At 39.7% G+C, this 25,701-nt stretch overlaps 1 protein-coding gene across 1 annotated transcript in view; it reads left to right on the top strand.

Annotated features, from left to right (window-relative positions):
* Positions 1 to 25,701, top strand: part of brinp1 (bone morphogenetic protein/retinoic acid inducible neural-specific 1) — a 133,496-nt gene that overhangs the window by 85,332 nt on the left and 22,463 nt on the right. The window contains exon 5 of the mRNA XM_054757633.1: positions 9,527 to 9,632. Coding sequence (XP_054613608.1) covers positions 9,527 to 9,632 — 106 coding nt within the window. The remainder of the gene's footprint in view (positions 1 to 9,526; positions 9,633 to 25,701) is intronic.

Here is a 25,701-nt window from a genome sequence, read left to right as displayed (position 1 = left end):
ACTACAAAATAAATAAATGAAATTAACTGATATGGAAATGAAAAAAGATATGACATACCATGAATGCTCCAATTAACACCTCTACTCAGTTAACCGCCGAGTCTCCTATAGTCGCCCGGCCCGTGGTCTATAAAAGGCAAATACAATGTTCCCTCGTTTATCGCGGGGGATAGGTTTCTGCAATAAGTGAAATCCCAGAAGTAGCCAACTTCTTTTTTTTTATTTATTTATTTTTTTACAATGATTATATATGTTTTAGGGCTGTAAAACCCCTCAACATACACTTTAAACACTTTCATCAGACAGGCAATAACATTTTATCACATTTGTCTCGTGTTTGAACACTCTTGAATTTTAATGATCAACCTACAGGTAGGACACAAGAAATGATTACGTCACGTGGGAACAGAGGAAGAGTTGAATATGGGTGAGATTTTTTCTTTTTCAAATGAGAAAAGGGCTGCTCCCTCAGAAAAATGACTGGCTGGGCGAAAAGTGTGGACTAAATGAGTGGCTTAACTGTGTATGTGGCACTGGGGCATGCTTTTATTTTGATGGCCGGATTTACAGAATAGAGGAAGTGTTACGCAGAGTTTGCACGATGAGATAGTTCCATGGATTGTTTGTCTGAGTTGCCATTGCTGACCTTTTGAACCCACTCAAAATACCACAGAATGGGAGTTGAACTGCCTCAAGTTCTCAGGTTTTGGAGACGTGTGATACTACAAGTGTGCACGTCTGGTGGCACTCACAGGAGTGGAGGATGCTCAGGTCGTTTGTGTTTATGCTCAGAAACCTGAAAAATTTGCGAGAACATTGCTCATGAATCCTGCAAAATGAAACACTGTATCCAAAAGTACATGTAGCATGATCAAAATCAAACTTTTGCACCACACAGCACACAGTTCATTCACATTGCCAGGTTTTTGTGTAACCAACGACAACACTGTTGGGCATAATGAAAAAGCATTCTCATCTTGAGTATGCTTTGCCGCTATACTAAAATATTCAAATTGTAGGAAATGCTTCAGATTGTTCACGTGCATGGACATTTTTGCAGTTATGCATTTGCAAGAAAAATAATTAGGCAGCATCTTGCCACACAGCTGGGTCTGACCACAAGGCCTTGTCCACATCACAGGGAATATCTTTCCCTGCCAGACATGGAGGGAAGAAGCACCTTGAGTGTCTTCCCAGAATGGCACCCGCAACAATCTCATCACACGCCTCTTCCATAGCCTCAACAGCACGCATGTGCACAAAGAGCTGCCGGGCGTAAACCTTCCCCCCGCCATGCCCAAAAGAACTCACCTGTGGTGTTTTCATCGCGCTTGCTTCCTGACTGAAGCGTGAACAGTTTTTGCCAAAAGCTTACACACATGTTGCAAAATTTGGCTCGCTGTATCAAAAGTCTACACACAAGCAGGATAAGACATAAACGACACTTGTTGTAAACACCTACTGTACTATCAAACTCTATCAAAACCTAACAATACCTTCAAAAAAACATCATTGGAGCAACGCAATGATACACAAATGCACCATTTCGAAACGCTTTCAAACCAAGAGCAACACACTGATGTGTTGTCAAAATATTTGTATTTACTTTCTCTCAAACAGCTGAAAGTTACAGTATTTCGCAACAACTTTCATGTCCCTTTCTTTATTTTAACAAAGACGTCGAAATGTGTTACAAATACTGAAAGAAAGCGAGTATTGCACAGTTCAAATTGAAAACACAAATCACAACAATGAAAACAAGTGTTCACAGTTATGTAGTTCACAGTAGCATTCAGCGTGGGAGGATTATATATTATAGAATCACAACCACAGTCAGCGCATTTAAAAGTGCAATTTTAAATGACAAAATGTGTGTAAAGCAGAAAATGTGTTTAGACTTTTGGAGACATGAGAAGAGGTTTTGCACTCTTGTGTGTCACTAGGGAAGTCATTTTAGTGTGGGCCACTTGCTGACTGCTATTACAACATTGGTTCTGTTGCTGATGTCTTGTGCAATGTACTTGATGATGAATAGCCATGTGGTCTGTGAGATCTGATTTCATTTCCACTTTCTCATGCAATCTGAATTAGAAAAGTTTAAAAAATAAAGTTGTTATATATAATGAGTTTTTACATTTGAAAAAAATAATGGCGTCTTTCCAATTACAGTAATCCTTTGTTTATTACGGTTAATTGATTCCAGACCCGACCGTGATAAGTGAATTTCTGTGAAGTAGGATTCCTTTTTTTATAAATTGAATATTTTCATAGACAGCATAGAAAACCTGTTTACAACCTTCTAAATACGGTTTTTAGCATTATTAGAGCTATCTAGACATGAAATAACACCCCTATAGTCACTTTTACACTGGTATTACCTACTCTAGTAGACATAATATGACAGCATACTTCCTGCGGTGGCTATTGTCTCATCAATGTAACGTTACTGACACTGTGTGACCAGTGTAGAATACCACTGTAATGTTGCTGCTTGTGGTTAAGGAGAGACTGACGATGCACTTCAATTGCTTTGTTAACAAGCAGAGAACACACGCAGTGAACATTCACACACAAGCTGCTGTCGGCCACAACTCACGCCAGTCACTCTCACTCTCCACACTCTCAACACTCAACTAAACACAGTCAACTCTAGCTAGCTGACAGCGCACACGTCACTTCCCAGGCCATGTCTCTTAAAGGTGCACACAACAAGTCACAGATATCACACCCTATAATTACAATATTTACGCTATGCTAAAACACTAACCATACAGTATATGCATTAAATGCTACATTTAATGTCTCAACTGCATTTTGTTTAATGCTATGGCATCTTTACAGTATATTCATCTTTTTCACTGATTAGTTATTACTATTCTGTCATCTCCGAAAGTTAGTTTCTTCAGGCTTCTGATTAACTGATACAATTGGAATGTACACAGTATCTAAATATTTAATAAAACAAAAACAAACACAACTCTCCCAAGAAAACACATATTTTTGTACATTTGTTCCTCTGACGGTTTGATTCTGGGACGCCAGAGATTCCACGAGATCGTGCTTCGGAGAATTAGCGCGGAGCACGTCATCTTCATTTCTACATGGCCAGAAATAGCAAGTCATTAGGAGAACGGCAGGTGATGGACAGATTAGGACGCCTCGGCAGAGACTGTGTGAAATAGAGTCACTTCCACCTTCCAGTGGCTTTAAAACAGCATAGTAGTTCTTGATTTTAAGATGAAATGTTAAATGGAGGACCTTCTGGTGTCTTTTGAGGTTGCTGAAAATGCAGTTTTTCCAACTACAACCAAGATATAAAATCAAAGGAATTATGCAATAACAATGAGTTCTATATATAGTGAGAATTTCAATGGATCTGATTAGAGCGTTAATGCACATTCAAGGGTGATATCTAATGCAAGATGTTCTCCCCATTAGTCATTTGCGTTCAGCAAAATGTTCTCACACTATACCTTAAACGGCCAGTGTAATCATTTATACAGTACATTAAAACCTAAAAACAACTTCCTATGTCGCATGCTAATTAGGCATGGCGATCTTTACGCTAATGCAAATAATTCACACCGCTCTATGATACACCAGGTGTGTTTTGCTATAAAAATAACATACTGTAGTAATGACCGCACAAATGTTTGCTGTCACGGTCAGCCATTGGCCTTGCCTTTCCCACCGAATGTTACAAACCTCAACCTATTTACTGTCAAGCTGCAGAGACCCGAGCGAGATTTTTAATTGGTGTCTAATTAAAAGCGTGCACGCTGGAAGGTCAAGCGTAAAAGTATTGAAAAGTGGTGACAACGGTTTGTAGATACAGTGCATGTTGTGTGCTCATTAAAGTGGGTTGAATAGGCCAGCCCTAATCAAATAGACTGACACATTTGTTTTGGAACGCTATCAGTGTGAACAAAGGTGAACTAAAGCTTTGTGCCAAGTTGTAACAGAATATATCATTGATGAAAACCCTGCAAATCCACACACAGAATATCTCATGGCTCCTTAATATGCAAAAATACGAGAATTTCATATGTTGGCCTCCAAGAAGAAGAAAGCAAAAAATTAATCTGTCCGAATACAGTAAAATATAATTATAACGCAATGGTAGTGATAATAAATCATGCACGATCCTTATGTGAGACATGAACACACGTCTTTGTCTTTTCTGTGTTGTAAATATTAAAAACTGCTATCACAAGGCAGCTAATAATGCAATGTAATGGGATTCACCTATTCTGCCCGTAAAGCACCCTCTTAAAACACCTCTAAAAACTCTTCACCATTTTAGCGTTTTATACAGTTGTCCCTTGTTTCTAGCTGTTAGTGGTCCGAGACTCAACCCCGATAAATTCATTTCCGTGATATCGGATTCAATGTTAACATATATTTTCGGAGTTAGAGCATAGAAAACCTGTCCATGAATTTCTAAATATAGTTTTTAACTAGGGTCGTCCGATAATATCGGCCACCGATAATTATCGGCCCGATATTAGCATAAAAATGTGCGATCTGCCAACATCAGTATCGTTTGTTTACCTACATTGAAAGCTGATGTCGAGCTTTTGTCACCAACGTCGCAAAATTGCAACATTGCTGAATCATGTAGTTAATACTGTGCCGCTCACAAGCCTGCGGGGAAAAGTAACTATTTATTTAACAAGCAGACTAACAACAGAGCTCACAATAAACTTACCAGCTCCATAGAAATTGCGGGGGGTTTTACCATTCCACATATTCTTGTGTCTTTAAAGAAAGAGCTAAAAAAAAACCTCACACACAACGTAATAGTTAGATAGCAACAGACAAGACACTACCAACGAATAACGCTGAATCATCAGCAACGATGTGAGCTCTAATCATGTAACTTAGCAGCCATTTACAACAACAGTACAGCAAAGAACGCTGGGAAACAGGAAGTGCTGCTGTCAAAACCATACACGTAGACGCCACATCGAGCGCTGAGCCTTACGTCAACATTGGATGTGGCAAGGCTGCACTGGAAGTGAATACAAATAAATGTACTTACTTACATGAAGCGCCTTTCTACAAAGAAATTTAAGCTCATGCCTCTCGTTTATACACTCACACACGCACTAATATACTTGCGTTAGGCACCAAAAACAATGCATTTGATCTTCTCAGATGGCTAAGATAAGAACTTTGTAGATCCCACACAGTAGTAATTCACATTACATTCCGCTATAGAGCACAAAGTAGTGGCAAAAATACATACACACTATACATATAGTAGTTTTAATGCAATAAAATAAGAATATAAAATAAGAACATGAAAGTTATCAATCAAAACATTTGACTAAAAAGAAAGGTTCTTCCAAAAATTCATGCCACAAGCTGTAACAAAGGGAAAATGATCAATAAACGATGGAAACTACAGAAGTCTGCAGGCACAATGTGAATTATTGCATGCCAGAAGAGGGCAGCACAATGTGGATATGACATAAGACACAAACTGGGAGTTCAACCTTAGTCTACACTCAACAAATCTAATAGTGCCTTTTGCACAATACTGTACGTCATCAGGATTAATTTAGCATTGGAAAGATTTTCATTCTTGCATTTGTGCATCTGGGAATAGTACATGCTCTATTTAGCAACTTCACAGCGGAGGAAACTTTGGATCTCCTGTGTATGGTTTTATTTACCGCGCTAAGATAATTTTCTTGATGACAGATGACAATTACCACGGCTGTTCCAGAACTGTGCTTTGTGACGGTGGGGCTGTGATATAGTTGAGGAGGGGTGGGCCTGGTGGAATTCCACTGTTGTGTTCCGCTTAATAATCCAAATCCTCCCCCGTCACTCTAGGCCCACTTCAGTCGTTTGATTGCTCCTTGTATTTTTACTACCCTTTACTCCCATTTTCATAATCTGGCGTGCAGTTTATGGTCTATGCTAGCAAGGAGGGATGCGAACTGTAGCTCTCCGAAAATCCCAGAGATTATCAAGGGCACTCTTTAATCCATAAAGCTGTGTATGACTGCGCTCATGTTTATGCACATCTATTAACGCTGTGTGTGGAAAGTAATGTAAACGTGTTGCAGCGTACTTGTGCATCCTATGTACCTGTGTTGCCCTTGGGAAGACGTCTGCAGGCGACAGGGGACAAATAAATATACACTTTGCCCAGTTACCATGCAACATAACCTTTTAAAGAGTAATTCATTCAGCAATATGCTCCCCCTTCCAAAAAAAATGTAATGTTGGCTGAATGTTAGTATGACAAGCCTACCTTGTTTGGTTGACAATGAAGGAAGGAAGTAATCGACCGCTGCATGAACTACCGCCTTTGCCCAAGGGAAGCGATGCCTTGCATTGATGGACTTCCAGAAATTCACCAACAAGGTCAGGAACCTAAGATTTGCCACAGATGAAACCATTGTATTAGTGGACGTCACCTTGCTGTTCACATGCATCCCCACCACTGCGGCCATTATTACAGGCAGGAAATTACTGAAACAAGACTGAAGTCTACAGGATAGAACTAAACTCACTATAAATCTACTCCAACACTGCCTTAGCACCACGTACTTACAATTCAACAAATATTTCAGTACGCAAATACATGGCTGTGCTATGGGTCACCAGTCTCCCCCATTGTGGCCAGCATGTACAGTAAATGGAAGAAATGGAAAGGAAAGTAGAGGAACGAAGACAGCCACTGGTTCATGTATGTTAACAACACGTGGGTTAAGATCAAAACCTGCAAAGTAGACTTCTTAGAACACATCAACTCTGTGGATATTGGACTGCAACGTCCAGCCTTAATAATGAGGTCTACAGAAAACCTCCCCACGCAGACCAGTACCTGCTCTTTGGCTCCCATCATCACCAGAATACAAGCTGGGGGTTATCAGAACCCTCAAGAAGAGAGCAGCCTACCACCACTACCACCACAAAGGAAGACAGAAGGAAAATATAAACATGGGCATCAATTCCAGACAGTGGATTCCCTCTGTGAAGCCAACATTGCTTCTAGCTTCCTGGAAACACTGGCATCGAGCATGACCAAACCAATTTTTGAGGTGATTAACAAGAATGGCGCCGCTACTCATTACTGACTCCTATTTGAACATTTTATTTTTGTTTTAGGGGGAGGTGTCGCTCTACCCCGCCTTGTGGAGTGGTCACATGCACCTTTTTGACTAAAATTTCATCAAACATCAAGGCTAGTTTTATCAAGGTCAAAAAATAGAGTTTCCTGACACAGTTATTGTCAGTTTGAGCTAAGTACAAAACAACCACACAATTACAGCATATTGCATATTCTTACCTATCCATAGAGACCAAGACTGCACCTACATTTTTGCCAGATGTGTATGTGTGTTATTCAGGGGAACCACAAATTTAAAAGATTGAGCTAACCAGCCCAGTGTGAGTGCACTCTCACATTTACGCATGATAAAGTACTCCATGTTTGCCTCACAGATCATGTTGTTTGGAAACATCCACGCACAGATGACTTGATTGTTATTTTGGATAAAATGCTGTTTTTTTTTTCCCCACATAACCTCTACAAATAACCTCTACTAATAGCTACGAATACCTTGTCAACAATCAATAGTTTCAAACTTCACTTTTTTGCAAAAGTCAGAGTCAGTGGGTTTTCACGTTTTATTTTGCAGGTAGTAAGATGTGTATAAGATCCTTGTAACTGCAGGGCTTATTTAAAAGGCAATTTCACAAACTATTTGTAGCTTGTTAGCTTTTAATCGCTGAGGTTGTGTCACATTGCCCTTTCAGGATGTAAACATTAAGGTTTTTATTGAAACAAAATACACGCCAGAGGCCTGATCAACCATAATTTATTGTGTTTGTCACTCGGAGGTTGAAAGCTAACCCTTTTCTGTTAGATGATTAGATGCAAACACATGCCTTTAATGGAATTAGTAGTCAGTTTCAAGTGATGTACTTGTGTCTGTTATACTGGAGAACATGACTAAGTTAGATGATTGGACACAATGGTAATAAAGTGCAAAGGAAGGGGATACTTCCAACAATAGGCAGGTGTCCAATTTATGTTTAAAGGCATGTGTTAATGTAGCTTTCTTAAACTGCTTCCAATTTAGCACCTTGCGATGGGCCATCCGTTCTATTTACTGCGATGTGTTACGACAATCCACAGCTGTAAAAGCGATACATGATAAAATACATGAGCTGTCGTGTCTTCTGATGCCAAAATACCATAGTTCTCTGATAGTTCTTTGATTTTGCATTTTCCCTTGCTTTATGACTTGATGCTAGGGGTAGGAAATACATCTGTCTAATTTCTTGCATGTCAGCACACCATCTGGTGCAGGATCAACATTAAAGACGGGGAAAGTGTTACACTAATCTTACAAACTTTTCTTTGTTTATCCAAAATGACTTAATAGGACTGTCCCATAAAGCTTAAAATAGTATGACATGTTTTTGGGTTATACAGTATATTTGTAAGGCAGCATTACGCAATCATTCCAAAGCATTTTTACATCTATGATGACGTACATTTTTTTTTTCTTTATAACCTCTTAAACCTACTTTTAGCCACTCCTCAGTGGGCACGGGAGACACTTTATTTCCCTCCATTCTTTCTTAAGGACAACCTTCCAAACGCTCCAATGTTAAAGGTATACATTTAAGGCAGCCTCTTCACATCGGAATAGCGCCATTATTTCCTCCGACAGCAGTTCGAGGTTGAGCATCAGGAGCTATTGTTATACATCTTGGCGAGGTTGTTTGGCATGGGCTTTTATTCGAGAAAAATGTCCATTTATGCCCCCCATAAAAGTGTTTTAAGCCCATCCTTAGTGGCAAGTTGGGCATGTTGCCAGTGGTTTAATGTCAAAGAATGGATTCATCTTTCTAGAATATGCCTAGAAAGATACTTAAACATACACTTTAAAGATTTAACGACATGCCATTGTTCTCAGTGGTCATTTAATGAAGATATGCCTTTTTTAAAACAATTAAGAGTGGAGAGAAAACAAGGAATAAGAAAAATCTTACTTTCAATACAAACAGAAATGATGCATCATGATCTGGAGTGTATCGTTATTTTTAATTGCATTTATTTTTAATGAACCCCTGCACATTAAAGGGTGAACATTTGGTAAAACATTCACCCCTACCGTGTTGCCTGTGCATAATTTTCTGGCAAATAGACCACATTGTGGCGCTGTTATTAAAGCCAAAGTTTGACCACCATAAGTTGGATTGATTTGACATTTCTCACACAGCTCAATACGCTAGCTTTAGGGTCATTAGTCCAATCACCACGAAATTTGGTACACACCTTTAGGGGACGGGCAAGCATATGTCTTTAAAATTTAAGCAAGATTGGTTGAAAAACATGGCCATCATCAAGCAAAGTGTTTTTGTATGGGTCCACCAGGGCAGGATATCTGAATTACATGTATGCTAGAATGTCTTCAGCATTTTGAGCACCACCCACAGGGGGTGCAACCAATGTCATTTACAGTTTTTTTTAATGGGGATTCTAATTGTTTTCCAGGTGACCGAGACACGGACGGGGCCACTGGGATGCAGCAGCTACGACAATCTGGATTCGGTGAGCTCCATCCTTCTGCAGAGCCCAGAGAGCAAGCTTCATCTGCAAGGTAAACAAAGTGGGAGCATTGTCTATATTTACCTTACGACGCCATGTGACATTGTGTCACGCTTCGACAAACTCAATTTTGTCTCTTTGAAATTGGCAAGAGTGATGCATCCTGGGATGTTTTTTTCCTGGGCGTCAAGTTTATTCAATGATATGTGTTCTTGAAAGAAAATTAACCAATTTCATGGGGTTGTGACACGATCGAAAAATAATCTTTCACGGACAACTCATCAACGAATCCAAATAACTAACTTTTACGCTCCAGTGGTTCCTTTTTGATTTCTTAAGCGAAAAAAGATCTTAAACAATGTCACGAGTAATTACAAGGCCGAGAGATGCAATTGCCAGGCAAATGAGAAAGAGTCAAAAGATGAAGTGCTCGTGTAATCTGTGGTCAAGTATTTGAACAGAGTGAGTGGTTCTTTGATTTCGCCAAGTTTACCGAGATGATGAGAGCCAGTTGGATATTCTCAAAGGCACATTTTCAGCTTCTCGTCTCTGGAGAGATCATTATTTGTCCTCTAAAAATCAGAGAACTAAGTGGCTTGTCAAAGGAACACTTTTAAGACCTCCATTGCCCCTTCATCAATGATCTCTATAGGTTTCTGAAAAGCTTCCCTGCCTAGTGTAAGCCTTGTTCTTAGAAGGCATCCAACTGGAGATGACAGCTTTTCTTTAGGCTTGCTACTATTTTAAAGTGTGGATTTACACTACATGGTTCAAGTGATACAATTCCGGTATTTTTTTTTTCCTCTGGAACAATGTCTTACAGTACATGTTGGAATTCTCGTTTCCCTACTTGAACCGCAGCTCCCCAGTGCCGCCAGCACTCACGTAGCACCTGACCACTATAACTAATGTTCTCACTTGTAGCCGGCTACTTGGACGATAATGAGTGGATAGTACTTTTGCAAGATACAGTAGGTCATGGCACCCCAAGAGACAAAAAGTCACAGAATCATATTCAAATTAGGCCTCTTTACAATGAGATATGAATTGGATATACAGTCATCCCTTGTATATTGCAGTTAATTGGTTCCAGACCCAACCGTGATAAGTGAATTTCCGTGAAGTAGGATTCAATATTAATAAATGGAATATTTTTGTAGTTCGAGCATAGAAAACCTGTTTATGGTTTTTTACCATTATTAGAGCCCTGTAAACATTAAATAACACCCCTATAATCACCTTTATATTCATATTATCTAATATAGAAGACATGATAAGGGATAATCTGACATAACTCACATCTTAGCACTGGGAAAGTTCCTTGTCATTATAGCACACCAAAAGAAATATGAGTTGGTCACATGCCATAAAAAAAGAAAAATTGACAGGATATCATACATCCTCACTATGACGTTTGTCACTTGATGGATATACAGGGCAGCCATCTGACATGCACCATGCACATACATTCCAGCTAGCTTTGTTTACACCACATTGCGCAACTCTTATGCGCAGGCTACGGGAGCTCTGACGTGACACAAGAGACAGCCGCCGCTTTAAGCATAGCAACCTACCGAGCCTATTTATTTTTTATAAACTTAAGAAAGGGTTTGGAACTGAGTGGAGAAGAAGGACAAAGTAAGAAGACAAAAATGTACCACTTCCACAAGGTATGGGAGGAGAATTTTTTTTTTTTTTCACAAAGTCCTGTCAGACTCTGCATCCATGGCTGAATTCATGTGCAAATTGAAGTAATGTAATGTAAGGTAATGTCTCATCAATGTAACATTACTGACGCCTTGTGACCAGAATATTGCCTATGACTTGCCTTTGAATATTTTCTTACTAATAACGGGAATAAAAATAGTCAAGAGCGATCATTTTTAATTAATAATAAAAAAAAAAAAATGTGGTAGAGTGAGGAACGACTATATTTCAATGCGACTGCAGCAGATCTCACCCGTTAATGTGAGCAAGGCATCGAAATACATGCGGGTCAAACCAAAAAACACCTCTGGTATCCAAAAGATACCTGAGGTATATCAAACTACAGCATGGAACTAATGCACGGACCAATAAATGTCGTTGTAAGGCAAGTGTTGTGCATTTTGGTTTAGGTGTTTAGGAAATGCAAACACAATGCTCTTGGATATGTATCCGTTGAAAGCAATCAAAAATAGATACAGGCACTAAATTCAAATGGACAATTAAAGTAACTCCAGCACAAGACAATGGAAAAGCCTTCTACAGTATATTTGGTTAGTGGTTTAGATTATTTGTAGAAGAGGTATATCATTGAGTTGGTAGCATGGACGCAATTTGACGTCTTGAGGTTATTATGGGTAAATTTATAGTTTGTGCTTGTTAATTAGGAGCGGATGATTTTACATTATCAACCGCCGTAGTGGTATACACAGACTGCACTTTGCACAGCTCATGAAGACACACGTTCCCAGTGGAGCACTTATATGATATACTCTGCTGAAATAATGACATCCAATTATTTAACCCACCCATTTTCGTCTTAAAACAGAAGTGTTCGTGTAGCAATTAGTCTTCTTTCATCTCAACTAGAGATTGTTTGCATGCCTCTCTCTAAGCTGGCCCTGCTCTCTTGGGAACACCAAATATGCAAAGCTTTAAAACCTTTTCATTTACTTTGAGTTCACATGCCTCAGTTTGATTTGGCCTCGACTGAACACATGTTGGCATGATTTAAAGCTTTCGGAGAATATAATTTTCCAAGCTGTTGCCAGGAAATGTATTCATCTTTAGTCGTCTGTGTTGTGACCTTCCTGGGAGATTACTGAGAATGTTCTGTGTCTTTGCACCAACCACAACCATGCACGCTTTTGTACTCTATTTGTATTCTGATTAAATAACGGTGGCGTCATTTATTCTGTCATAACTCAATCCCACAAGTTTAGAGTGTTCATTTTGTATTCAGACCACAAGCAGCAATAGATTGAAAGATTTGATTCGGGAACATACCTCTCAACATTTGCATGAATAAGGGCAACTCTCTCCCCCTGTCACAGTGGATACCGTCACCACTGAAACAGTAGTGACGGGAAACAAGGGCAAAATACAGGCGTTTCTGAGGGAAAATGGGAGGGTTGACAGGTATGATTCAGAATGGGATTCATCATAGTAGAGAATGACAATGTGTTAAAGGAACTATGTTTTTGTGGTAGGTTCAGAGTCCAGGAGACAGCAATGCTTTTGGTTCAGTTAAAACGGTACACAACGCTAATGCAGGGTTTCACAGTGTTAGGTGTGATTTTGTGTCAAAACAGGCTATGTCTAACAAAAACAAAAACGTTCTATGTAAAAATGGTACAGTCTTGATCACATTACATTTTCACACGATTCGACGGAAAGGTTGATAATCAAATCAGACTCCTTCGAATCGAATCATCGAACAGTCGCTTATCCTAGGACACCCCTAGAGTTTACCACAGCTTGTCAGCACTTGTTGTGAATATTATGTTGTTATGCTAGTATCGCACATACAAGCCAGTGAATTTTACACCGGCCTGTGACATGTCCTGGTGTATGTGCCTACATTCATTCTACATGCTGTTCTGCAAAGATTTCTTTTTCCAAAAAAAACAATTATGTATCATATAATATTTAATTAAAGATATATTATTGTGTGCTTATTGTGGTTAATGTCTTAAGTGTGCAGGAAGTAGCGGGTAAATGACTTCAGGTCAAATGTCTGAATTATAAGAATAAAGTTGTAATATTACAAAAAAAAATACAAAGCTTATTTAAGAAGAGGGTTGGAATATTAATAAATTAACCAAAAAAAAAACCCTGCAAAAATAGGAAAAAAAAGAGCAAAGATCGAAGTTTATACTAACTGCTTTTTCGTTATGTTATGGCCCTCACTAGAAAAAGTTTGGTCATCCCTGTTGTAGAGGATCAGTCGCACAGGGAAATCAGGACTACTCTCAAGCTTTAAAGTCAAACACTCGTACTGAGCAGTGAGTGAAGAAAGACAAAAGTACATGGAAGCTGTGCCCTAATAAGTCTGCCATGTTGAACTTTACAACTTGCGCCATTACTGCCTCCAACCTCTAAACCTGAACCCTTCAAGCAGCTGATGGCGTGCTAAAAGTGTCTGGTATAGAAATGGCAATTCATTAGACAGCTTCAAGTAAAAAGGTCAGGACAGGGGGTTGTGAAGTCTCTTTGTATTTTGCTCTTATGGTAGTCTTTTGACATATCTCGCTTGGGGGGGGAAAAAAAAAAAAAAACACCCAGCGAATTGACAAACTGAGCCTGTCACAAGAAAACTCCGGTCCAGTGATTTGCTCCATGTCGTCCATGTCAATTTGAGGCGATAATTGCTAAGAAAGACACATTATTTAAATGGAGGCATGCCTCCAACCACTCCAACAGTACTTGCGGTGTTATACAACGTTCCACTTTGGCGATTATTGATCGCTGCATTTCACAAGCTCACTGTGGAGAAAAGCATTGTTTTAAAGGGATGACAGACGATGATGTGATATGTCATGATCCAAATCCATCGGGGGAAAAAAGAGGGGATGTGTGTTCCAATAGATTCCCATTTCGCCAATGAGCATGTCAAAGGGCTTTGACAAAAATACCTCAAGTGTGCCTCAGCATAATTAAAATCTTGAATATAAAGGTTACAGCCTCAGCTTTAACTTCACTTCAACTCCTATTTGGAGTAAAAGTTGACTCTTGCACCCGGGAGGGATGGTTGCTTTTATATCTTATATCCAAGTGGAAACTTTGGCCATCTGAACCAACTTTTGAATCCTTAAAAAGCATCTTTGCTGCCTTTTTCTTTGAATAAGTCTTTACAGCTGATCCCCGCCGCCAACCCCGTTGGAAAAGCTCTCAAAGGCATCACCTTCTTTTTTTGACAACACAAAGGAAACCAAGGCGCTCTTAGAAGGAAACTATGACACAGGGTTGCCCAAAGCACATCCTCTAAACATCTACTAACTTTTTATGAAGATTTAAAAGGTGCTGTCCCTCCAAACTTTTTACAACCAAAAAATATAAGACCACCACCACTGGCCAGCAGACGTTACCAACAGTGGTTTCAAAGAACAGACTGAACAAATACATGTGTATACATTCATCCCTTGTTTATCATGGTTAATTGGTTACAGACCCGACCGCGATAAGCGAATATCCGTGAAGTAGGATTCAATATTAATAATCGTTCATACTTAGAGCATAGAAAACCTGTTTAGGACTTTCGAAATACAGCTTTTAACATTATTAGAACCCTGTAGACATGAAATAACAACCCTACAGTCACTGCAGCGGGATCACTGCAAGGACATAAAAGATGGCCGCCGCTAGCACAGCAAGCTACCGAGCTAAATAGTTACATGTTTTGGTTTCATTTTGGTTTCATTTCATTTCAGACATTTATGATGCTTCTTGAGCTCCAAACGAGCGCTGATTTTAAAGATTATGTGCTCATCATTTTACATCTAATATTTCACTATATTGATGAACAGAGGCGCGACCGAATCAGCTGCGGTTGATTTTTCAGGCTTCTGAGGGGCCAAAATGTGCATGACAGCCGATTAGCCTGTTTTTACATGGACAGATTAATTTCTTTATTATGGATGGAGATTTTTTTTTAAACTCTAAAGTGGGGGAGTGGTGCGTTTTTTTAAATCTAAAATATCCATTCATGTGGACGTAGCCTTAGCTTGTTAGAACGATGGTAATTAAAGAGAGAAGTGGCCTGTTATCGCAGCTAGGGCTAATCAATACGTGACAACAGTCAGTAGACCCAAAATTGGAAGAAAAGGTATTCGCGGCGGTGGGCTGTACACAAGAAATGTATTACAAGCCGACCACGTCACATTAAGCGTGGACTGAGCAAGGAAAGTGAAACCTACCAAATGCTTACCTGAGGGCATCAAGGGTCAAAATGCATTTTGCGTATGAAAAATATGTTGACAGGTCTGGTTTAGCCAAAATATGAACTTCTGGCATTTGAATGGCACATGCACAAGCTTTTTATGAGGCATTGGTAAGAAAAGAATTACTTCAATTCAAGCACAAGTCATTATTTTATACATATTCCCAAAAGCTCAAAGGTTAGCAATGCAAACTTGATGATCTTAAGGTCATAGCCTCACATGATGAACCTGTGTGGGGGAGAAAAGTGGAAAAACAAGACTCGCACTCCCTCATTAACACCATGGTGGCACCCTCAAGCTACCCCTTTAACCCCCAACTGCTGCATCCAGGTGGAAGGGCAGAGCAGGTTGCAGCTTGCAGGTTTCAGTTATTGTTTAATTGACTGCGGACACACTTTGTGCGTTGCTGTTGTCTTTTGGTCTTGTGCTGTCCTATTCCTGTTGGAAACATGCTCAAATGTATTAAGAATTCAGATTCAGAGGCGGCTTCGTGGATCAAGCCCAACCACTGATTAATTGCAAAGTAACTACATCCTAACTAGAGGTGGGCATGTGACTACATTTCCTTGGTCGACTATGGACAAGTAACGAGCGACTGAAACTGTAAATTCTCTAATTATAGTCAACAGAACCAATGTTGCAATCGCAATAAGGGGCAAACAAATTCACAACTTTGGTGAGGTAATTGTAAACAACAGTACGGCAAGTGTAACACACCAGTTTCAGACCACCAGCTGGGGACACTTTAAAGCGCATGCAGAGGTACATAAAGCTGCTGGATGCTGACCACTCATACTTCAAGTACAGCTACTGCCATCTTGTGGAGTTCATAAAAACTGCACATCAATGATGTCAATGTTTTTGACCTGTCGTTAATTAGGCACCCGGTGGTTATTTGCTTGTGAAGACCACACACCCGGCAACTATTGGGGAGTAGAGGTGCTAACTGGTGCATTATTTTAAGTGAAAGAATAATCTCTCCCTAAATGTTTTGAACTCCTGGTTCAATATGGGTGTTGGAGTGAGCAGAACTGAGCCATCACGGTCCTCTGAAAGATTAACGACCCTCAGCTGATGTCTTGATACTGAATCAACAGCACCTCTGCTGGTCGCAACCGAGTAATACACTACATTTGGGCTCAATTGCTTTTTAACAATCGATTATTTTATAATTATGCTCATCCATAAAGCAGACATTCATTCTTTGGTTAGTTTTAGAGTCTTTTCGGTCAAATTTTAGGTAAACAAGCAAGGACGACTTAAAATGACTTATGGTCCACACCCGGGGACCATCGTACACAAAAGCATCGGCATATTCAAAAAGGAAATCTGTTTCTCTCTCACCCTTGTGGTCCCTGTGGTCTTTGTGAGCAGGCGAGGCTGTGAGACACAGATAACACAATGCAGGATATGACATTCCCTGGATATGCCTCCTGCTTCCACTTAGATATAGATGAGAATGCGCTATTGGAATTGAACATAAAGGGAGCTACCTATCAAAGCCCAAACATTGTCCTCGTACTTCCCCAGCAGATTTAAAATAGTTGGCATATTAAACCAACGCCGTGTGCTTTCTCCCTTTTTTCCCAGAGAAATCATCCAAATTAAGGACGGCGTCGGAGCTGCGTTTTTTTTTTTTCCACATTCGATTTCACGCCTCTTTGATCAATCAAACACTTTCATTGGTGTCAACTTAATGCGGCCGCTGAAGTTTTTGTTTCATATTCGGGCTTGTTCGACATTCAATAACGACAATGCAGGCAGTTACCAGGGCATGTTATGTTACATAATCTATCGCAGGAAATTTATTGCTGCTTTGCTGTAAATCAGAAGAATGAACTTTCCATTCCCCACGGCTCCGTTTGCGCAACAAATGGAAGAAAACGTTTGTATCGATTAAAGTTAACCTATGTACATTGCAATTCATCTTTGAAGCCATTGAGGTTTTTAACACGGCTAGCACTTTTTGCTTGCTTGGATTATAGGTTAAAGACGCTACATCTTTGAAGAGATAATGCCCCTTCTCCACCGCAACGTAACTACTTGACTCGACTTGCTAGTTGATACTTTTACCCGGTCAAAGGCGTTACTATCAGGTGCTAATCCTGAGTGACGTATATCATTGCTGGTTATTATTATGGACAAGCCGAGGGCTGTGCAGTAATCCCTCATTTATCGAGGTTAATTTGTGATCTGACCACATGAAGTAGGAAATAAATGGAATATTTTTGTAGCATAGAAAACCTGTGTATGACTTTCTAAATACGATTTTTACCATTATTAGAGCCCTCTAGACATGAAATAACACCCCTATAGTCACCTTTACACTCATTTTACTCAATATATTAAATATAATCAGAGAAAAATAACCCATTTTAGACATAAATAAGACTCGTGCGTGTTTCAATAAATGTCTTCCGGATATGTGGACAGGAAGTGATGTCGGGGATTCACAGCTGAGGTTTAGATGGCATACCTCCACAACAGTAGCACGTGTCATTATGTTATTATGATGATGATGATGATGACATTAGTATTATTATGCTATTATTCTTCCTGTTGAGAGATTAAATAATGATAAAATAATAAAACCCAGTCATTGGCGATCAAATCTGGTGTGTGTAACTAGTGACACATAGTGGCCAGTGTAGATACACTTCATAAACGTTTTGCATTGCCTTAATCTGTGTTTGTATTTTAATTCATTTACAAAATGTTTGTTTGAAATGCATAATTTAAGCAAAAAATATGTAACATTCGCTTTAATATGCATTTTTTGGAATAATAATAGGCTGTAGTCAACCACAAAACAGCGATAATTTAATAATTCATTAATTTTGGAAAAAACGCGATAGTGACAGAGCGATGTTGGAATCACGATGGAGCGAGCGACAACTGTACTGCGAAAGCGACTCAACATTCCCGGGCTCCGTGCTCACGATGCAGCTCAACAAAACCTAAATTCCCCAAAACAAAGTTAAATGGTACTGCAACAGTGGTTGTCATGTTTCTCAGTTTTGTGCTCGGTGCATTTTTCACATAAAAAGGAGGATTTATTCTACTTCTGCACAAAAATGGAGAAATCCCGGCTGGTGTATTTTCCAGAAGTAATTATTATGGAGCTTTATGAGGAGCTCAAAAAGATCACTGCCAAAAGAAACACGGTCGGCGCCAACAGAGCGAGGGAGGACTCCTGGCAGAAAATTGGTGAGCATGCAAATTTGTCAGTTAACATTGATTATTATACTATATATCCCCAGTGTTTTAATTTTTGAAGGCTCAACATTGCGCAACTATTGCATATTAAAAATAGAGCAACAACTGTCTTTTTTCGTCTTCGAAACATGTCTAGATTGTTTTCCGATTTTATGATCAAAATGATAGAATGTGTGTTTCACATGCCATGTGGTGAGTTTTTCCTTTGTGAAAAGCTTTTCAATTTTGTTGCAGTCGATTGACGCCTCAGAGTGCTTATTCCTCCAGCAAATATTGTAAAATAGGACCAAAGGACTCAATACTCACGCAAGGACTGTTGCGACATATACGTCTGCTAATGCTGGCCGAATTAATATTTCATATTACATTTTATTCCTGACGCTCGTCTCAAAAAGTGAGCAAATGTAGCATACTCCCTCGGATGAAAATCAACATCTCTTAGAGAATTTCATCAGGGAATGATAGCAGATCTCGTTGTAGTGCTGCCCCAATTATTCTTGCTCCCAAGTCCACTGGGTTCTCAATAAATGGTTACGCCATCTCCGAATGAGTTACACAGTCAAACAGCGAGTTGCCATGGTGATATAGCCGCGTTAAAAGATAGCCACCTTTGTAGTACAGATAAGCCTGGCTTTAAACTAAACAGACCTCACTGACCCACTAAACTCAGCTAAACCCCTCAGATTTGGGGAGTCAAGGCTAGAAGTTACCGAAATAAAATGCTAACAGTAATTCGAACTACCGAACGAACAAGATTTTGCAAATCTTAAATTGTGATGCGCATTAGGGTTTTTTGGACTTGTTGCAAGTCTGTGCTCTGCCTTGTGCCATTTTAGTTTCATAGGCATAAACCTTGAACGTCCCCGGGAGTAATATTTCAAAAGAATATATACGTGTCAAAATGTCTTTTGCTTTATTCCGACTGGGATTTCAATACTAATTTGCTCCCAGCACATTAATATATTCTGTGTTTGTTTGTCCTGGCTCCAGACAGAAGCTGAGAGACACTCTTGATATTAGCACAAGTGGAATTTAAATTTCCTCTGAGACCAAAAGGTAAAAACAACTCTGTTGAGAGTTGAGCCTTGGATGAAAATTTGCATGAAGTTGTTAAGCGGTCATGATTTTAATGGTGTATTAACGCTCTTCCATGTTGGAGACGAAGAAGTCCCACCTATTGCTGTAATAAAAAATGGAATCATACAAATTAAAATACAATAAATAACGAATTATTAAAATAGATTAAAAATAAAGTGGTTTGAAATAACTGAATAAATATATAATACAGGAGTAAAAGAACTGACAGAAATGTAATGTATAAATAAATAAAGGATATAGATTAAGCAATAACTTTGAAAAGCCGTTAGCTCAGAAGAACCCAATCATTGTCAATACTGCTGTCATAAATTAAAGCCAAAACAAAAGCAACATCGTTTGTCTTTCTCAACACGTGCTTTCTGTCGCTCGTCCCCCCCCCCACCCCCCCGTTCTCTCAGGAGTGTATCTCGGTAGAGCCATGAGCACATCACTCAAGATTTATGAATATGTTAGAATAGCCTGAGCCAACACTTTTCAAAGTGGTGAAGTGAAAGTAAATTAAACTGGCCCTGTAGGCGAGTTGTGAGCTGCGTGATGAATTAGATACTTGTCGCTCGATCGCTGTCCCTCTTTTTGAAGGGAGAATGCTGCATACATTACGGACAACACAAACAAATACCAAAAATTCATCATCTAGTTAATTTCTTTCTTTAATGACAAAAAAAAAATGGATTTGGAGACCACTTAGCAAGAAAAAAAAATAATTAACTAAGGTAAAATCTTTAATGAAGTACAGTGTGAATAGTTTTCTCATCTCTAAAACTGCTGTATTTTATTTCTTTGTCCTGGAATTATCACATGTGAGTCTGAGGCACTGAAGCGTCTCCTGGACTGTTCCGAGAAACCGGACCACAGTAACGATTTCCTTTATTAAAACATGCGACCCTTTGCCCGGAGAACTGATAAAACGGGATCATTTTCAAGATGGATGGCTACACACGTTTTCCACGCCCCTCAAACACTGTGAAAACCCCCTCTAGTACCTGATGAAATCTTTTCAGACTGACCCGGAGGTCAGCCTTCAATTGGAAGTGGTCAATCAAGAGTGAGTTTCCATTTGGGCTAGCATGACCATAAATCTCCCCCTCCTGCTTACTCTTGCCCACTGAAGACTGTCATTTTCTGTGTGGTTGTTACTCTGGGTTTGTGTTACAAAGCCATGTCACCTCTTCCTGGTTCCTTTTTGCTGGTTTTCTTTGATCGTGTTTGTTAAATCGCCAACATTGATTTGATTAATGTTCCCTTATAATGCATAATCGTGTCCTCCTGTCCAACTTCTTCATATTACGTTGTTGCTTGTGACATACGACAACATGTATGTCATCTATTACATTGGACAAGTGCAGAGTTACAGTGCATATGGAAAAAAGTAGAAAAAGTGTACAATAGCGCTACTTGGAGCCACACACACTCTTTGAGAGACAGGCGTGGACAAACAGTTCATTAGCATTAAAGCTAAGACAACACAAAATGGTGTGTTCCTAGTAGGGCTTACTTACTAAAAGCAATTTTAAACGTTCTAAATTCTAGCATCAAGGCTAGAGTTTTACGATTGTGGCACCGCTGAGAGTTCTTGTAAAAAGACTGTAAAATGGGACTTTCAAGGGAAGTTATGCTGTAAATGTAACTTTGTATGCAGTAGCAATTTTAATAGAAGTGGACAAGATTCCTTCTGTATACCCCTTTTTCACTGCAGTTTTAGCTTTATGCACTATACGTTCTGAGCATGCCAACCCAATACCATATGTAATTTGACTAATATTAGCTATAGTAATTGACCAGGCCAGGGTGCACCCCGCCTCTCACCCGAAGTCAGCTGTGATAGGCTCCAGCATGTCCACGTGACTCTGCTGAGGGCAAGCGGTATAGAAAGTGGATGGATAGATATTTAAAGACTATAACTATCAGTTAGGGGGTGCACTCTGTACCTGGGCCTTCAGTGGGGACTTCAGCAACCCAGTCAACCTCTTAATACCACCACTATCATGTCACAATTGTACAAATACATCAATAACACACAAAACCACAACATAGCAATGTGTACAGCACTGTGGATGAATACCATTATTACTAAAGCAGCAAACCCAGTTAACCCTTGATCTAAGAATACATCATCCTTAAGCTACTCCAAACTACAAGGACATCAGCCAATCAGAGGATGGGAAAAATGCTGACGTCACTGTGGGCCAGCTAGCTGGCCTTGTGGGGTGAATCTCTGACTGGTTTAAAAAAAAAAAAAAAAACAGCTCCACTGCCTATAGTGAGTATGTAATATGGGCCAGCACTCCTGATTCTAAAGGCCCTGGACAGATTGCATTGAAATGGGAACACATACAAGCTGACATTTTGATTGGACAAAAAAATAAAAATAAAAAATTTAAACACACATGCATGTACTGGAAGCACTGCAGCCAAGAGACATGTTACAAAATGAAGATAATACACTGTTGGAATAAATTAATACAATTTTGTGTAACTAGTACGACAATTTAAGTTGTAAATGCACGTCAGTGTTTGTGGTAACGCTGCTGGGCCTGACTGCACACCACATGCACTAACATATACTGTACATGCATGTATACAGTATGCATTTCTACTTAAATACACATTCATGTCACACTGACGTGCTTGGAGGAAGTATATTATGGTGAACTACTCTTAACTACTCGAGGTCAGAGACCTCCTGTCTCCAAAACAAGCTTCTCTAATGGAATTTCCATGTCAATTGGCTCCGCGAAAGCTAAACTTGCGTCTAATAAAGTTTGTATAACTATGCTTCTGATCTGTCCTTTAGGACACTTGTGGCTGACTGCTTTGGGTTTGCCTCAGCTGTCTTCTTCTGCGCAGAAGAAATATGACGAAGGACAAATGTTTTCTTTCCAATGCTGCTAAAAGGAATTTTCCACAACAATTTTGCATCATGAACAGGATTGCTTGTGGGTCTCGTGGAGATGTCAGGGAGTGCACTGTGGAACTGGTTTCTAACGCTAACTTGGTCCAAATTGTCTGAGGCGAGAGGCCCAACGTGTTGTGCAATGAGGATACGACTCCACAGTGATTATTTGAGTACACACAGCTAGAAATGCCACAAAAACATAACATAAACACGTAAAACTTTTGTTGTGCCTTACTTGTGGGAGTATTATACTCCACGGTTTACACTTTGCTGCAGCCCTCAGTCTCCTCTTGGATCAAATTAAACCGCAGTCGCATGCCTACAAGTAAACAGAGAATACCCTTATTGCCTTCTAGTCTGTTAGCTGTTCTCGTTCTATCAGATGTGTTCAAGGCTGTGCATTTTTTGCAGTTTTCTGCTCCACTATTTTGTGCTGTGAAAAGCAGGCATTAGCGAGTCATTTTCAGACTTGGAGCGCACGATAACACAATGTGATAAAAGTGCCCACCCATTTTGAAACAAGTCATTTTCACTTTCTCTGCAACGTTTCTTTCAAATACATGTCATCTGTCCGATCAGGTTGGCTGAATTAGCAACCCGCACAAATATACATCTTTATTAAGTGCCATTCGCACATCAGACCGTCACAATGATTCAGACATCTAAAAAGCAACATGTCTCCTAATGCGAGAACTCATTCAGCGCTCCAGATCGTCTGATGTTAGTTTCTCCAATAAATGTCTGCAGTAAATCTAAGCTTTTGATGTGCCAGTGTATATACAGCAAATCTTGACACTTTGAGGGCAGTCGTATCTTTTAAGAGCTGGAATGGAAACGTCAAAGCTTGTCATCAGGCAAGCCCCCACCACCACCGCCACTCTCCGGGGTCCTTGTAAAAGCATGTGATTTCTGCAAAAGCCTGACGATGTGTGCACGCCGTTATGAATGTGCACTGGTACAAAGCGCTACTGCTGTGTAGGGACACATGGCCACATAATGACGGAACAGCTTGATGAGTGCATGTCAGGCGCACGCATGGCGAACACTAACTCCAATGACATGTTGCGCCCTAATTGTCAGTGAGTCTGTCAGCAGTGCTCAGCAAGGTGTATTAAGACCACAGTAAAGAGGGAAAAAAATCATACAAATGTCAGGAAAGAAATATTGTTGTTGGCAGAATGAACTTTTAACAATTTTAATAATAAGGTAATATTTTCAACACTCTGAAATCACCAGTCTAAACGGAGCTGCTTCTTGGATAACTTGGTGTGTTAAAGCTTTTAATACGGAGTTATTCTGTATTTAATACGAGTTTCTCGTGGGGGATAGGTTCCCAAAATAGCCCGCAATAAGTGAAATCCGTGAAGTAGCCAACTTTATTTGTTTAGAATTATTGTATATGTTTTAAGGCTGTAAAGCCCCTCACAATACACTTTTGAACACTTATGAACATTTTCTCACATTTCGCTCTTGTTTAAACACTCTCAAACTTCAGATTTAGTTTGAATTTTAATGATCGATCTACTAGGTTGGACACAAGAAATTACTGTAAGTGACTCATGCGTATTCACTCCTCTGACCGTGTCTCCTTGTTAAACCATATTGCTCCTGCCGCTGTATTTTCCTCCTCCTTGTCCTACTCTTTCAACAGAAGATTCATTTAGTCGGTACTTCTCCTTCTGTTGTTTATTGGTGGTTAGCAAGCAGCTCACACACACACACACACACACACACACACACACACCATTCATGTCTGTGGCAACCATTGACCACAACAGGAAACGGCACAAAGGAGATTGATTGACAACGGTGTCCAGCCAATCAGGAGGCAGAACACAATGGGCGGGTTCTCCCTTATCCAATAAGGACTGTTGAGGCTCTATATTTAGCCGGCTATTGTCTACTGTGGGTTCCCAATACGCTCGTACAGCACAAACACATACTGATAAGAGGTGTAGCTGCACACATCTTCAACTCTCACACGAGTCTACAACAACCTCAACTTGTAGCAGTAATAAATACGATAACAGACAAAAACAACAGAGCACCGATAAACCGGTCTAATACACCGCAAGAATGCAGAATAAGTACTACTTTATTTTCGTTAAATTTGCATTATTCTCATCATGTTATTAATTTATTCCTGTAATATTTACAACCTTATTGCGTCGATACTTATAAATTGATTACACATATTTGTTGTAATCCTACAACTTGTAATTGCAACATTATTTCTGAAAAAAAATATGATTTTTTTGTTGTTGTATTGCAACTTTATTCCTGTAATACAGTGGTTCTCCATTATATTCTGTCATATAGACAAATATTTTCACACCCCTCCAGACTGGAAATACTATTGAGAAACTGATAATACATATTTATTTATCTGTGCTCTACAGACTAAACTCGAAACTGAAACTAGCAAAATGCAACAACATGGAGAGCAGTGAAGCATACAAGCGTATTCAAGAGTCAAACTGCGTGCCGAGTAGGACGAATTCAGACACGTTGGCAGGTCTGAACTCATATTGAAAGTCCTTCCTGCCTCTCACGTCCCCCCGACAGGTCCCCACATCCCCCCAGGGGGCCGCGCCCCACGATTTGAGAAGCACTGTAAAATTGTGACTTTATAATCCTTGCATTGCAACTGATGGTTAGGACTATTTTCATAACAAATGTGATTTATAACAGTATGTTCATAATGGTACAACTATAGTCTGCCTAATATTTCCTTTGTAGTGCCCGAATAGTCTTTCCTAAAACTTGCACATTGATGGTATTGCCCCTTTAAGAAACACACACACACACCCACACACACACACACACAAACTTCAATTGACTCTACAGAGATTGTGCACACAGGATAAGAACAAGAAGAGGGAACACTATTTCACTTTTACTGCATTGCCGTGACTTGTGAGCTGCACGGCTTGCAATAACTCAACAGCATGGAGAGCTCATCTAGCACTCCAGACAGGCTGCCCTCC

Source organism: Dunckerocampus dactyliophorus, chromosome 17 (genome assembly GCF_027744805.1).
Source record: "Dunckerocampus dactyliophorus isolate RoL2022-P2 chromosome 17, RoL_Ddac_1.1, whole genome shotgun sequence".
Lineage (NCBI taxonomy): Eukaryota > Metazoa > Chordata > Actinopteri > Syngnathiformes > Syngnathidae > Dunckerocampus > Dunckerocampus dactyliophorus.
This window is presented reverse-complemented; position numbering and strand designations above follow the sequence as displayed.